Source organism: Oncorhynchus gorbuscha, linkage group LG21 (genome assembly GCF_021184085.1).
Source record: "Oncorhynchus gorbuscha isolate QuinsamMale2020 ecotype Even-year linkage group LG21, OgorEven_v1.0, whole genome shotgun sequence".
NCBI classification, from domain to species: Eukaryota; Metazoa; Chordata; class Actinopteri; order Salmoniformes; family Salmonidae; genus Oncorhynchus; species Oncorhynchus gorbuscha.
In genome coordinates this window covers 7,027,604-7,040,103 of record NC_060193.1, presented here as the reverse complement: position 1 = coordinate 7,040,103, position 12,500 = coordinate 7,027,604, and the positions used below count along the sequence as shown (strand labels likewise).

The 12,500-nt window shown below is 45.2% G+C and overlaps 1 protein-coding gene across 1 annotated transcript in view; it reads left to right on the top strand.

Annotated features, from left to right (window-relative positions):
- Positions 1 to 12,500, top strand: part of mus81 (MUS81 structure-specific endonuclease subunit) — a 66,522-nt gene that overhangs the window by 18,458 nt on the left and 35,564 nt on the right. Inside the window, exons 12-13 of the mRNA XM_046320436.1 lie at positions 7,586 to 7,681; positions 9,902 to 10,042. Of these exons, the coding sequence (XP_046176392.1) occupies positions 7,586 to 7,681; positions 9,902 to 10,042 (237 nt within the window). The remainder of the gene's footprint in view (positions 1 to 7,585; positions 7,682 to 9,901; positions 10,043 to 12,500) is intronic.

Here is a 12,500-nt window from a genome sequence, read left to right as displayed (position 1 = left end):
CCCCCCCTACAGCAGACTATAGTTAATACAACCTGAGACCCCCTACAGCAGACTATAGTTAATACAACCTGAGACCCCCCCTACAGCAGACTACAGCAGACTATAGCAGTAGTTAATACAACCTGAGACCCCCCTACAGCAGACTATAGTTAATACAACCCCCCCCCTACAGCAGACTATAGTTAATACAACCTGAGACCCCCCTACAGCAGACTATAGTTAATACAACCTGAGACCCCCCCTACAGCAGACTATAGTTAATACAACCTGACCCCCTACAGCAGACCCCCCTACAGCAGACTATAGTTAATACAACCTGAGACCCCCCCCTACAGCAGACTATAGTTAATACAACCTGAGACCCCCCCCCCCCCCCCTACAGCAGACTATAGTTAATACAACCTGAGACCCCCCCCTACAGCAGACTATAGTTAATACAACCTGAGACCCCCCTACAGCAGACTATAGTTAATACAACCTGAGACCCCCCCCTACAGCAGACTATAGTTAATACAACCTGACCCCCCCCCTACAGCAGACTATAGTTAATACAACCTGAGACCCCCCCTACAGCAGACTATAGTTAATACAACCTGAGACCCCCCTACAGCAGACTATAGTTAATACAACCTGAGACCCCCCTACAGCAGACTATAGTTAATACAACCTGAGACCCCCCCTACAGCAGACTATAGTTAATACAACCTGAGACCCCCCCCTACAGCAGACTATAGTTAATACAACCTGAGACCCCCCCCCTACAGCAGACTATAGTTAATACAACCCCCCTACAGCAGACTATAGTTAATACAACCTGAGACCCCCCCCTACAGCAGACTATAGTTAATACAACCTGAGACCCCCCCCCTACAGCAGACTATAGTTAATACAACCTGAGACCCCCCCTACAGCAGACTATAGTTAATACAACCTGAGACCCCCCCCCCCTACAGCAGACTATAGTTAATACAACCTGAGACCCCCCCTACAGCAGACTATAGTTAATACAACCTGAGACCCCCCCTACAGCAGACTATAGTTAATACAACCTGAGACCCCCCCTACAGCAGACTATAGTTAATACAACCTGAGACCCCCCTACAGCAGACTATAGTTAATACAACCTGAGACCCCCCTACAGCAGACTATAGTTAATACAACCTGAGACCCCCCCCCCCCCCTACAGCAGACTATAGTTAATACAACCTGAGACCCCCCCTACAGCAGACTATAGTTAATACAACCTGAGACCCCCCCTACAGCAGACTATAGTTAATACAACCTGAGACCCCCCCCCTACAGCAGACTATAGTTAATACAACCTGAGACCCCCCCTACAGCAGACTATAGTTAATACAACCTGAGACCCCCCCTACAGCAGACTATAGTTAATACAACCTGAGACCCCCCCCTACAGCAGACTATAGTTAATACAACCTGAGACCCCCCCCTACAGCAGACTATAGTTATATACAGCAGACAACAACCCCCCCTACAGCAGACTATAGTTAATACAACCCCCCTACAGCAGACTATAGTTAATACAACCTGAGACCCCCCCTACAGCAGACTATAGTTAATACAACCTGAGACCCCCCCCCCTACAGCAGACTATAGTTAATACAACCTGAGACCCCCCCCCTACAGCAGACTATAGTTAATACAACCTGAGACCCCCTACAGCAGACTATAGTTAATACAACCTGAGACCCCCCCTACAGCAGACTATAGTTAATACAACCTGAGACCCCCCCCTACAGCAGACTATAGTTAATACAACCTGAGACCCCCCCTACAGCAGACTATAGTTAATACAACCTGAGACCCCCCCTACAGCAGACTATAGTTAATACAACCTGAGACCCCCCCCTACAGCAGACTATAGTTAATACAACCTGAGACCCCCCCCCCCCCTACAGCAGACTATAGTTAATACAACCTGAGACCCCCCCTACAGCAGACTATAGTTAATACAACCTGAGACCCCCCTACAGCAGACTATAGTTAATACAACCTGAGACCCCCCCCCCTACAGCAGACTATAGTTAATACAACCTGAGACCCCCCCCCCCTACAGCAGACTATAGTTAATACAACCTGAGACCCCCCCTACAGCAGACTATAGTTAATACAACCTGAGACCCCCTACAGCAGACTATAGTTAATACAACCTGAGACCCCCCTACAGCAGACTATAGTTAATACAACCTGAGACCCCCCCTACAGCAGACTATAGTTAATACAACCTGAGACCCCCCCCCCTACAGCAGACTATAGTTAATACAACCTGAGACCCCCCCCCTACAGCAGACTATAGTTAATACAACCTGAGACCCCCCCTACAGCAGACTATAGTTAATACAACCTGAGACCCCCCCTACAGCAGACTATAGTTAATACAACCTGAGACCCCCCCCTACAGCAGACTATAGTTAATACAACCTGAGACCCCCCAGACTACAGCAGACTATAGTTAATACAACCTGAGACCCCCCCTACAGCAGACTATAGTTAATACAATACAACCTGAGACCCCCCTACAGCAGACTATAGTTAATACAACCTGAGACCCCTACAGCAGACTATAGTTAATACAACCTGAGACCCCCCCCCCCCTACAGCAGACTATAGTTAATACAACCTGAGACCCCCCCCCCTACAGCAGACTATAGTTAATACAACCTGAGACCCCCCCTACAGCAGACTATAGTTAATACAACCTGAGACCCCCCCTACAGCAGACTATAGTTAATACAACCTAGACCCCCTACAGCAGAATAGTTAATACAACCTGAGACCCCCCTACAGCAGACTATAGTTAATACAACCCCCCCCCCTACAGCAGACTATAGTTAATACAACCTGAGACCCCCCCTACAGCAGACTATAGTTAATACAACCTGAGACCCCCCCTACAGCAGACTATAGTTAATACAACCTGAGACCCCCCCTACAGCAGACTATAGTTAATACAACCTGAGACCCCCCCTACAGCAGACTATAGTTAATACAACCTGAGACCCCCTACAGCAGACTATAGTTAATACAACCTGAGACCCCCCTACAGCAGACTATAGTTAATACAACCTGAGACCCCCCCTACAGCAGACTATAGTTAATACAACCTGAGACCCCCCTACAGCAGACTATAGTTAATACAACCTGAGACCCCCCCTACAGCAGACTATAGTTAATACAACCTGAGACCCCCCTACAGCAGACTATAGTTAATACAACCTGAGACCCCCTACAGCAGACTATAGTTAATACAACCCCCCCTACAGCAGACTATAGTTAATACAACCTGAGACAGCAGACCCCCCCCCCCCTACAGCAGACTATAGTTAATACAACCTGAGACCCCCCCTACAGCAGACTATAGTTAATACAACCTGAGACCCCCCCCTACAGCAGACCCCAACCCCCCCTACAGCAGACTATAGTTAATACAACCTGAGACCCCCCCCCTACAGCAGACTATAGTTAATACAACCTGAGACCCCCCTACAGCAGACTATAGTTAATACAACCTGAGACCCCCCCCCCCCTACAGCAGACTATAGTTAATACAACCTGAGACCCCCCTACAGCAGACTATAGTTAATACAACCTGAGACCCCCCCTACAGCAGACTATAGTTAATACAACCTGAGACCCCCCTACAGCAGACTATAGTTAATACAACCTGAGACCCCCCCCTACAGCAGACTATAGTTAATACAACCTGAGACCCCCCTACAGCAGACTATAGTTAATACAACCTGAGACCCCCCCCTACAGCAGACTATAGTTAATACAACCTGAGACCCCCCCTACAGCAGACTATAGTTAATACAACCTGAGACCCCCCTACAGCAGACTATAGTTAATACAACCTGAGACCCCCCCCCCCTACAGCAGACTATAGTTAATACAACCTGAGACCCCCCCCCTACAGCAGACTATAGTTAATACAACCTGAGACCCCCCCCTACAGCAGACTATAGTTAATACAACCTGAGACCCCCCCTACAGCAGACTATAGTTAATACAACCTGAGACCCCCCTACAGCAGACTATAGTTAATACAACCTGAGACCCCCTACAGCAGACTATAGTTAATACAACCTGAGACCCCCCTACAGCAGAGTTAATACAACTACAGCAGACTATAGTTAATACAACCTGAGACCCCCCCTACAGCAGACTATAGTTAATACAACCTGAGACCCCCTACAGCAGACTATAGTTAATACAACCTGAGACCCCCCCTACAGCAGACTATAGTTAAACAACAACCTGTTAATACAAGACCCCCCCCTACAGCAGACTATAGTTAATACAACCTACAGCAGACTATAGTTAATACAACCTGGGACCCCCTACAGCAGACTATAGTTAATACAACCTGAGACCCCCCTACAGCAGACTATAGTTAATACAACCTGAGACCCCCCCTACAGCAGACTATAGTTAATACAACCTGAGACCCCCCCCCCTACAGCAGACTATAGTTAATACAACCTGAGACCCCCCAGCAGACCTACAGCAGACTATAGTTAATACAACCTGACCCCCCTACAGCAGACTATAGTTAATACAACCTGAGACCCCCCTACAGCAGACTATAGTTAATACAACCTGAGACCCCCCCCTACAGCAGACTATAGTTAATACAACCTGAGACCCCCCCTACAGCAGACTATAGTTAATACAACCTGAGACCCCCCTACAGCAGACTATAGTTAATACAACCTGAGACCCCCCTACAGCAGACTATAGTTAATACAACCTGAGACCCCCTACAGCAGACTATAGTTAATACAACCTGAGACCCCCCCCCCTACAGCAGACTATAGTTAATACAACCTGAGACCCCCCCTACAGCAGACTATAGTTAATACAACCTGAGACCCCCCTACAGCAGACTATAGTTAATACAACCTGAGACCCCCCCTACAGCAGACTATAGTTAATACAACCTGAGACCCCCCCTACAGCAGACTATAGTTAATACAACCTGAGACCCCCCCTACAGCAGACTATAGTTAATACAACCTGAGACCCCCCCTACAGCAGACTATAGTTAATACAACCTGAGACCCCCCCTACAGCAGACTATAGTTAATACAACCTGAGACCCCCCCTACAGCAGACTATAGTTAATACAACCTGAGACCCCCCCCTACAGCAGACTATAGTTAATACAACCTGAGACCCCCCCTACAGCAGACTATAGTTAATACAACCTGAGACCCCCCCCTACAGCAGACTATAGTTAATACAACCTGAGACCCCCCCCTACAGCAGACTATAGTTAATACAACCTGAGACCCCCCTACAGCAGACTATAGTTAATACAACCTGAGCCCCCCCCCCCCCTACAGCAGACTATAGTTAATACAACCTGAGACCCCCCCTACAGCAGACTATAGTTAATACAACCTGAGACCCCCCCTACAGCAGACTATAGTTAATACAACCTGAGACCCCCCCCTACAGCAGACTATAGTTAATACAACCTGAGACCCCCCCCTACAGCAGACTATAGTTAATACAACCTGAGACCCCCCCCCTACAGCAGACTATAGTTAATACAACCTGAGACCCCCCCCCCTACAGCAGACTATAGTTAATACAACCTGAGACCCCCCCCTACAGCAGACTATAGTTAATACAACCTGAGACCCCCCCCCCCCTACAGCAGACTATAGTTAATACAACCTGAGACCCCCCCTACAGCAGACTATAGTTAATACAACCTGAGACCCCCCCCCCCCTACAGCAGACTATAGTTAATACAACCTGAGACCCCCCTACAGCAGACTATAGTTAATACAACCTGAGACCCCCCCCTACAGCAGACTATAGTTAATACAACCTGAGACCCCCCCCCTACAGCAGACTATAGTTAATACAACCTGAGACCCCCCCTACAGCAGACTATAGTTAATACAACCTGAGACCCCCCCCCCTACAGCAGACTATAGTTAATACAACCTGAACCCCCCCTACAGCAGACTATAGTTAATACAACCTGAGACCCCCCCTACAGCAGACTATAGTTAATACAACCTGAGACCCCCCCCCCCCCCCCCCCCCCCCCTACAGCAGACTATAGTTAATACAACCTGAGACCCCCCCCCTACAGCAGACTATAGTTAATACAACCTGAGACCCCCCCTACAGCAGACTATAGTTAATACAACCTGAGACCCCCCCCCCCCTACAGCAGACTATAGTTAATACAACCTGAGACCCCCCCCCTACAGCAGACTATAGTTAATACAACCTGAGACCCCCCCCCTACAGCAGACTATAGTTAATACAACCTGAGACCCCCCCCCCCTACAGCAGATTATAGTTAATACAACCTGAGACCCCCTACAGCAGACTATAGTTAATACAACCCCCCCTACAGCAGACTATAGTTAATACAACCTGAGACAACCCCCCCTACAGCAGACTATAGTTAATACAACCTGAGACCCCCCCTACAGCAGACTATAGTTAATACAACCTGAGACCCCCTACAGCAGACTATAGTTAATACAACCTGAGACCCCCCCCCTACAGCAGACTATAGTTAATACAACCTGAGACCCCCTACAGCAGACTATAGTTAATACAACCTGAGACCCCCCTACAGCAGACTATAGTTAATACAACCTGAGACCCCCCCCCTACAGCAGACTATAGTTAATACAACCTGAGACCCCCTACAGCAGACTATAGTTAATACAACCTGAGACCCCCTACAGCAGACTATAGTTAATACAACCTGAGACCCCCTACAGCAGACTATAGTTAATACAACCTGAGACCCCCCCTACAGCAGACTATAGTTAATACAACCTGAGACCCCCCCTACAGCAGACTATAGTTAATACAACCTGAGACCCCCCTACAGCAGACTATAGTTAATACAACCTGAGACCCCCCTACAGCAGACTATAGTTAATACAACCTGAGACCCCCTACAGCAGACTATAGTTAATACAACCTGAGACCCCCCTACAGCAGACTATAGTTAATACAACCTGAGACCCCCCCTACAGCAGACTATAGTTAATACAACCTGAGACCCCCCCTACAGCAGACTATAGTTAATACAACCTGAGACCCCCCCTACAGCAGACTATAGTTAATACAACCTGAGACCCCCCCCCTACAGCAGACTATAGTTAATACAACCTGAGACCCCCCTACAGCAGACTATAGTTAATACAACCTGAGACCCCCCTACAGCAGACTATAGTTAATACAACCTGACCCCCCCCCCCCTACAGCAGACTATAGTTAATACAACCTGAGACCCCCCCCTACAGCAGACTATAGTTAATACAACCTGAGACTCGTGACTCCCGGCCCTGTTTTCGTGACTCCCGGCCCTGTTTTCGTGACTCCCGGCCCTGTTTTCGTGACTCCCGGCCCTGTTTTCGTGACTCCCGGCCCTGTTTCCGTGACTCCCGGCCCTGTTTCCGTGACTCCCGGCCCTGTTTCCGTGACTCCCGGCCCTGTTTCCGTGACTCCCGGACCTGTTTTCGTGACTCCCGGACCTGTTTTCGTGACTACTGGCTATAACTTACCTTTCCAACTCTGTTAGGTGGTAGATGGCTTCTTTGTGAAGAGGGTCCAGGACGTGAAGGAGTCTGTAGCCTACCTCACTGTCATGACCCGATACCTCTCCAAGCTTTACCAGGTAACTATACACACACACATACTTGACCAGATGCCTGACCATGGCACTTCTGAAAGCCTATATCCCACTATAGCCTGATGGGATTTGCACAATAACTTTTCAGTTTAATTTCTGGAATTGATAAGGTGCAACGTAAAAAAATCACAATCACCCGACCTCAACCCAATTGAGATGGTTTGGGATGATTTGGACCACAGAGTGAAGGAAAAGCAGCCAACAAGTGCTCAGCATATGTGGGCAAAGGGTGGCTACTTTGAAGAATCTAAAATATATTTAAATTTTAATTAACACTTTTTTTGGTTACTTCATGTTTCCATTTGTGTTATTTTATAGTTTTGATGTCTTCACTATTATTCTACAATGTAGAAAAATAAAGAAAAACCCTTGAATGAGTAGGTTTTCTATAACTTTTGACTGGTGCTGTACACAAACACACTACCGACCAGATACATCACCAAGCTATACCAGGTCATGATAATGCTCTTTACCAGGTCATGATAATGCTCTTTACCAGGTCATGATAATGCTGTTTACCAGGTCATGATAATGTTCTTTACCAGGTCATGATAATGCTCTTTACCAGGTCATGATAATGCTCTTTACCAGGTCATGATAATGCTCTTTACCAGGTCAAGATAATGCTCTTTTCCAGGTCATGGTACTGCTCTTTACCAGGTCATGATAATGCTCTTTACCAGGTAATGATAATGCTCTTTTGTATTCTATATTATTTTGAATAGAATAAACAGGTAACTACAGTATTCAGCATTTGACTCTAGCCCCATACTGAATAGAATGATAATGTAGCGGTAATATAGTGGTAAGGCAATGTAATATAGTGGTAATGTAATATAGTGGTAATTTAGTGGTAATGTAATGCTAATATAGTGGTAATGTAATATAATGGTAATATAGTGGTAATGTAATATATAATGTGCTAATAAGTGGTAATGTAGTGGTAATGTAATATAGTGGTAATTTAGTGGTAATGTAATGCTAATATAGTGGTAATGTAATATAGTGGTAATGGTAATGTAATGTAGTGGTAATGTAATATAGTGGTAATGTAGTGCTAATATAGTGGTAAGGCAATGTAATATAGTGGTAATGTAATATAGTGGTAATTTAGTGGTAATGGTGATGTAATGTAATATAATATAGTGGTAATATAGTGGTAATGGTAATGGAATGTAGTGGTAATATAGTGGTAATGTAATATAGTGGTAATGGTAATGGAATGTAGTGGTAATGTAATATAGTGGTAATGTAATGTAGTGGTAATGTAATATAGTGGAAATGGTGATGTAATATAGTGGTAATGCAGTGGTAATGTAATATAGAGGTTATACAATGGTAATGTAGCTGTAATATAGTGGTAATGTAGTGGTTATATAGTAGTAATGTAATATAGTGGTAATATAATGGTAATGCAGCGGTTATATAGTGGCAATGTAATATAGAGGTCATGTAATGGTAATGTCGCTGTAATATAGTGGTAATGTAGTGGTTATATAGTAGTAATGTAATATAGAGGTCATGTAATGGTAATGTAGCTGTAATATAGTGTTAATGTAGTGGTTATATAGTAGTAATATAGAGGTTATGTAATGGTAATGTAGCTGTAATATAGTAGTAATGTAGTGATTATAGTGGTAATATAATGGTAATGTAGCTGTAATATAGTGGTAATGTAGTGGTTATATAGTAGTAATGTAATATAGAGGTAATATAATGGTAATACAGCGGTTATATAGTAGTAATGTAATGGTAATGTCGCTGTAATATAGTGGTAATGTAGTGGTTATATAATGGTAATATAATGGTAATGCAGCGGTTATATAGTGGTAATATAGTGGTTATATAGTGGTAATGTAGTGGTTATATAATGGTAATATAATGGTAATGCAGCGGTTATATAGTGGTAATGTAGTGATTATATAGTGGTAATATAATGGTGATGCAGCGGTTATATAGTGGTAATGTAATGGTCATGCATTGGTTATATAGTGGTAATGTAGTGATTATATAGTGGTAATATAATGGTTATATAGTGGTAATGTAGTGATTATATAGTGGTAATATAGTGATTATATAGTGGTAATGTAGTGATTATATAGTGGTAATATAATGGTAACTCTGGTGCTCTTCCCATGTGTTCATTTATCTCATTATTCATCAAGTGGTTTTCACTGGTTTCCATCTTATTGTCTTCTGATTTAGAACCGTACCTTGGTCTGTCGCTCCAGGGAGCTAGAGGGGGATGGACAGAACGAGGAAGAGTGTGGAGGGAGGGAGAGAGAGGACCCCTCCTGTTCTCTCATCTCCTTCGCAGAGTTCAACCAAGGAGCTGTCAAGAACAAGGTGTTTGTTAATCCTCTCTGTCTCTACAGTGAGAGAGGTGTTTATCCTCTCTGTCTCTCTACAGTGAGAGGTGTTAATCCTCTCTGTCTCTACAGTGAGAGGTGTTTATCCTCTCTGTCTCTCTACAGTGAGAGGTGTTAATCCTCTCTGTCTCTACAGTGAGAGGTGTTTATCCTCTCTGTCTCTCTACAGTGAGAGGTGTTAATCCTCTCTGTCTCTACAGTGAGAGGTGTTAATCCTCTCTGTCTCTCTACAGTGAGAGGTGTTTATCCTCTCTGTCTCTCTACAGTGAGAGGTGTTTATCCTCTCTGTCTCTCTACAGTGAGAGGTGTTTATCCTCTCTGTCTCTCTACAGTGAGAGGTGTTAATCCTCTCTGTCTCTACAGTGAGAGGTGTTAATCCTCTCTGTCTCTACAGTGAGAGGTGTTAATCCTCTCTGTCTCTACAGTGAGAGGTGTTAATCCTCTCTGTCTCTACAGTGAGAGGTGTTAATCCTCTCTGTCTCTACAGTGAGAGGTGTTAATCCTCTCTGTCTCTACAGTGAGAGGTGTTAATCCTCTCTGTCTCTACAGTGAGAGGTGTTAATCCTCTCTGTCTCTACAGTGAGAGGTGTTAATCCTCTCTTTCTCTACAGTGAGAGGTGTTAATCCTCTCTGTCTCTACAGTGAGAGGTGTTAATCCTCTCTGTCTCTACAGTGAGAGGTGTTAATCCTCTCTGTCTCTACAGTGAGAGGTGTTTGTTAATCCTCTCTGTCTCTACAGTGAGAGGTGTTTGTTAATCCTCTCTGTCTCTACAGTGAGAGGTGTTAATCCTCTCTGTCTCTACAGTGAGATGTGTTAATCCTCTCTGTCTCTACAGCGAGAGGTGTTTGTTAATCCTCTCTGTCTCTCTACAGTGAGAGGTGTTTGTTAATCCTCTCTGTCTCTCTACAGCACATATGTCAGAGTCAAGGCCCGCGGGCCACATCCGGCCCGCGAGAAGGTTTTTACGGCCCCTGGGATGATCTTGATTTATTATTAGAACCGGCCCGCAGACCGCAGCAAGCCGGCAGCCCGCAGATCTTTTACACGCACCAATACTACATTTCCCACAATGCAACGGTGACGCACCGAGCAGTAGGCTGCTTCATTTCAATATTTATTGGCACAGCAGTTGTCAGCATCACAGTAAAATTAACTTTCAGATACCCATCAAAAATGGCAAAACGGAAGGTGGACACTGAGAACCGGGGGTTTCAAACAAGGTGGGAGTCGGAGTATTTGTTCACGGAGGTAGCTGGAAAACCTGTGTGTCTTCTGTGTGGAGAAAGTGTGGCGGTACTGAAAGAGTATAATCTGAGACGAGATTATGAAACGAAACACGCGGACAACAACAAGAATATGGACATGGAACAAAGGCTACAAAAGGCAGAGGAATTAAAACGAGGCCTCAAATCTCGACAGGCTCTGTTCAAAAAAGCCAAATCACAAGGCCAGGCTGCTGTCAAGGCCAGTTTCATTTTGGCAGAAGAGATCGCTAAATCAGCCCGGCCATTTACGGAGGGGGATTTCATCAAAAACTGCATGATTAAAGTTTGTGACGAAGTTTGCCCAGAAAAAAGGCAACTCTTTTTAAATGTGAGTCTGAGCAGAAACACCATTGCCGAGAGAGTAGACCAGTTGTCCATCAATCTAAAAGAGCAGCTTGTGAAAAAGGGAAAAGATTTCATTGCATATTCCTTGGCTGTGGATGAGAGCACCGACATTTCTGACATTGCCCAGTTGTCAATTTTCATCCGCGGAGTGGACTCCAGCCTAAGCGTGACAGAGGAGTTTTTGGCTTTACGTCCTATGCATGGCACAACTACGGGGCATGATTTGTATGAAGAGGTGTCAAGATGTGTAAATGAGATGGAGCTGCCTTGGGAAAAACTTGTGGGTTTGACAACCGACGGAGCACCTGCGATGTGTGGACACAGGAGCGGACTGGTGGAGAAGATACGGGAAAAGATGCAAGAGGAAAACGCGACAGGTGAGCTGACAGCTTATCATTGTATCATACACCAGGAAGCGTTGTGCGGTAAAGCCTTGAAAATGGAGCATGTAATGAGCATCATCACGCGCACAGTTAACTTTATCAGAGCCAAAGGTTTGAATCACCGCCAGTTCAAGGCATTTCTGACGGAGTTAGAAACGGAGCATGGTGATTTGCCTTATCACACAGAGGTGCGATGGCTAAGCCAGGGAAAGGTGCTTCAAAGATGTTTCGAGCTTCGTGAGGAGATTTGTCTGTTCTTGGACAGCAAAGGGAAAGACACAACACAACTCCGAGACGAAATGTTTCTGTGTGAAATGGCTTTTCTGTGTGACATTACGAGTCATCTGAATGCAATGAACTTGCAGCTGCAGGGTCGGGATCGTGTCATCTCTGATATGTACAGTACAGTGAAGGCATTTAAAACCAAACTGACTCTGTGGG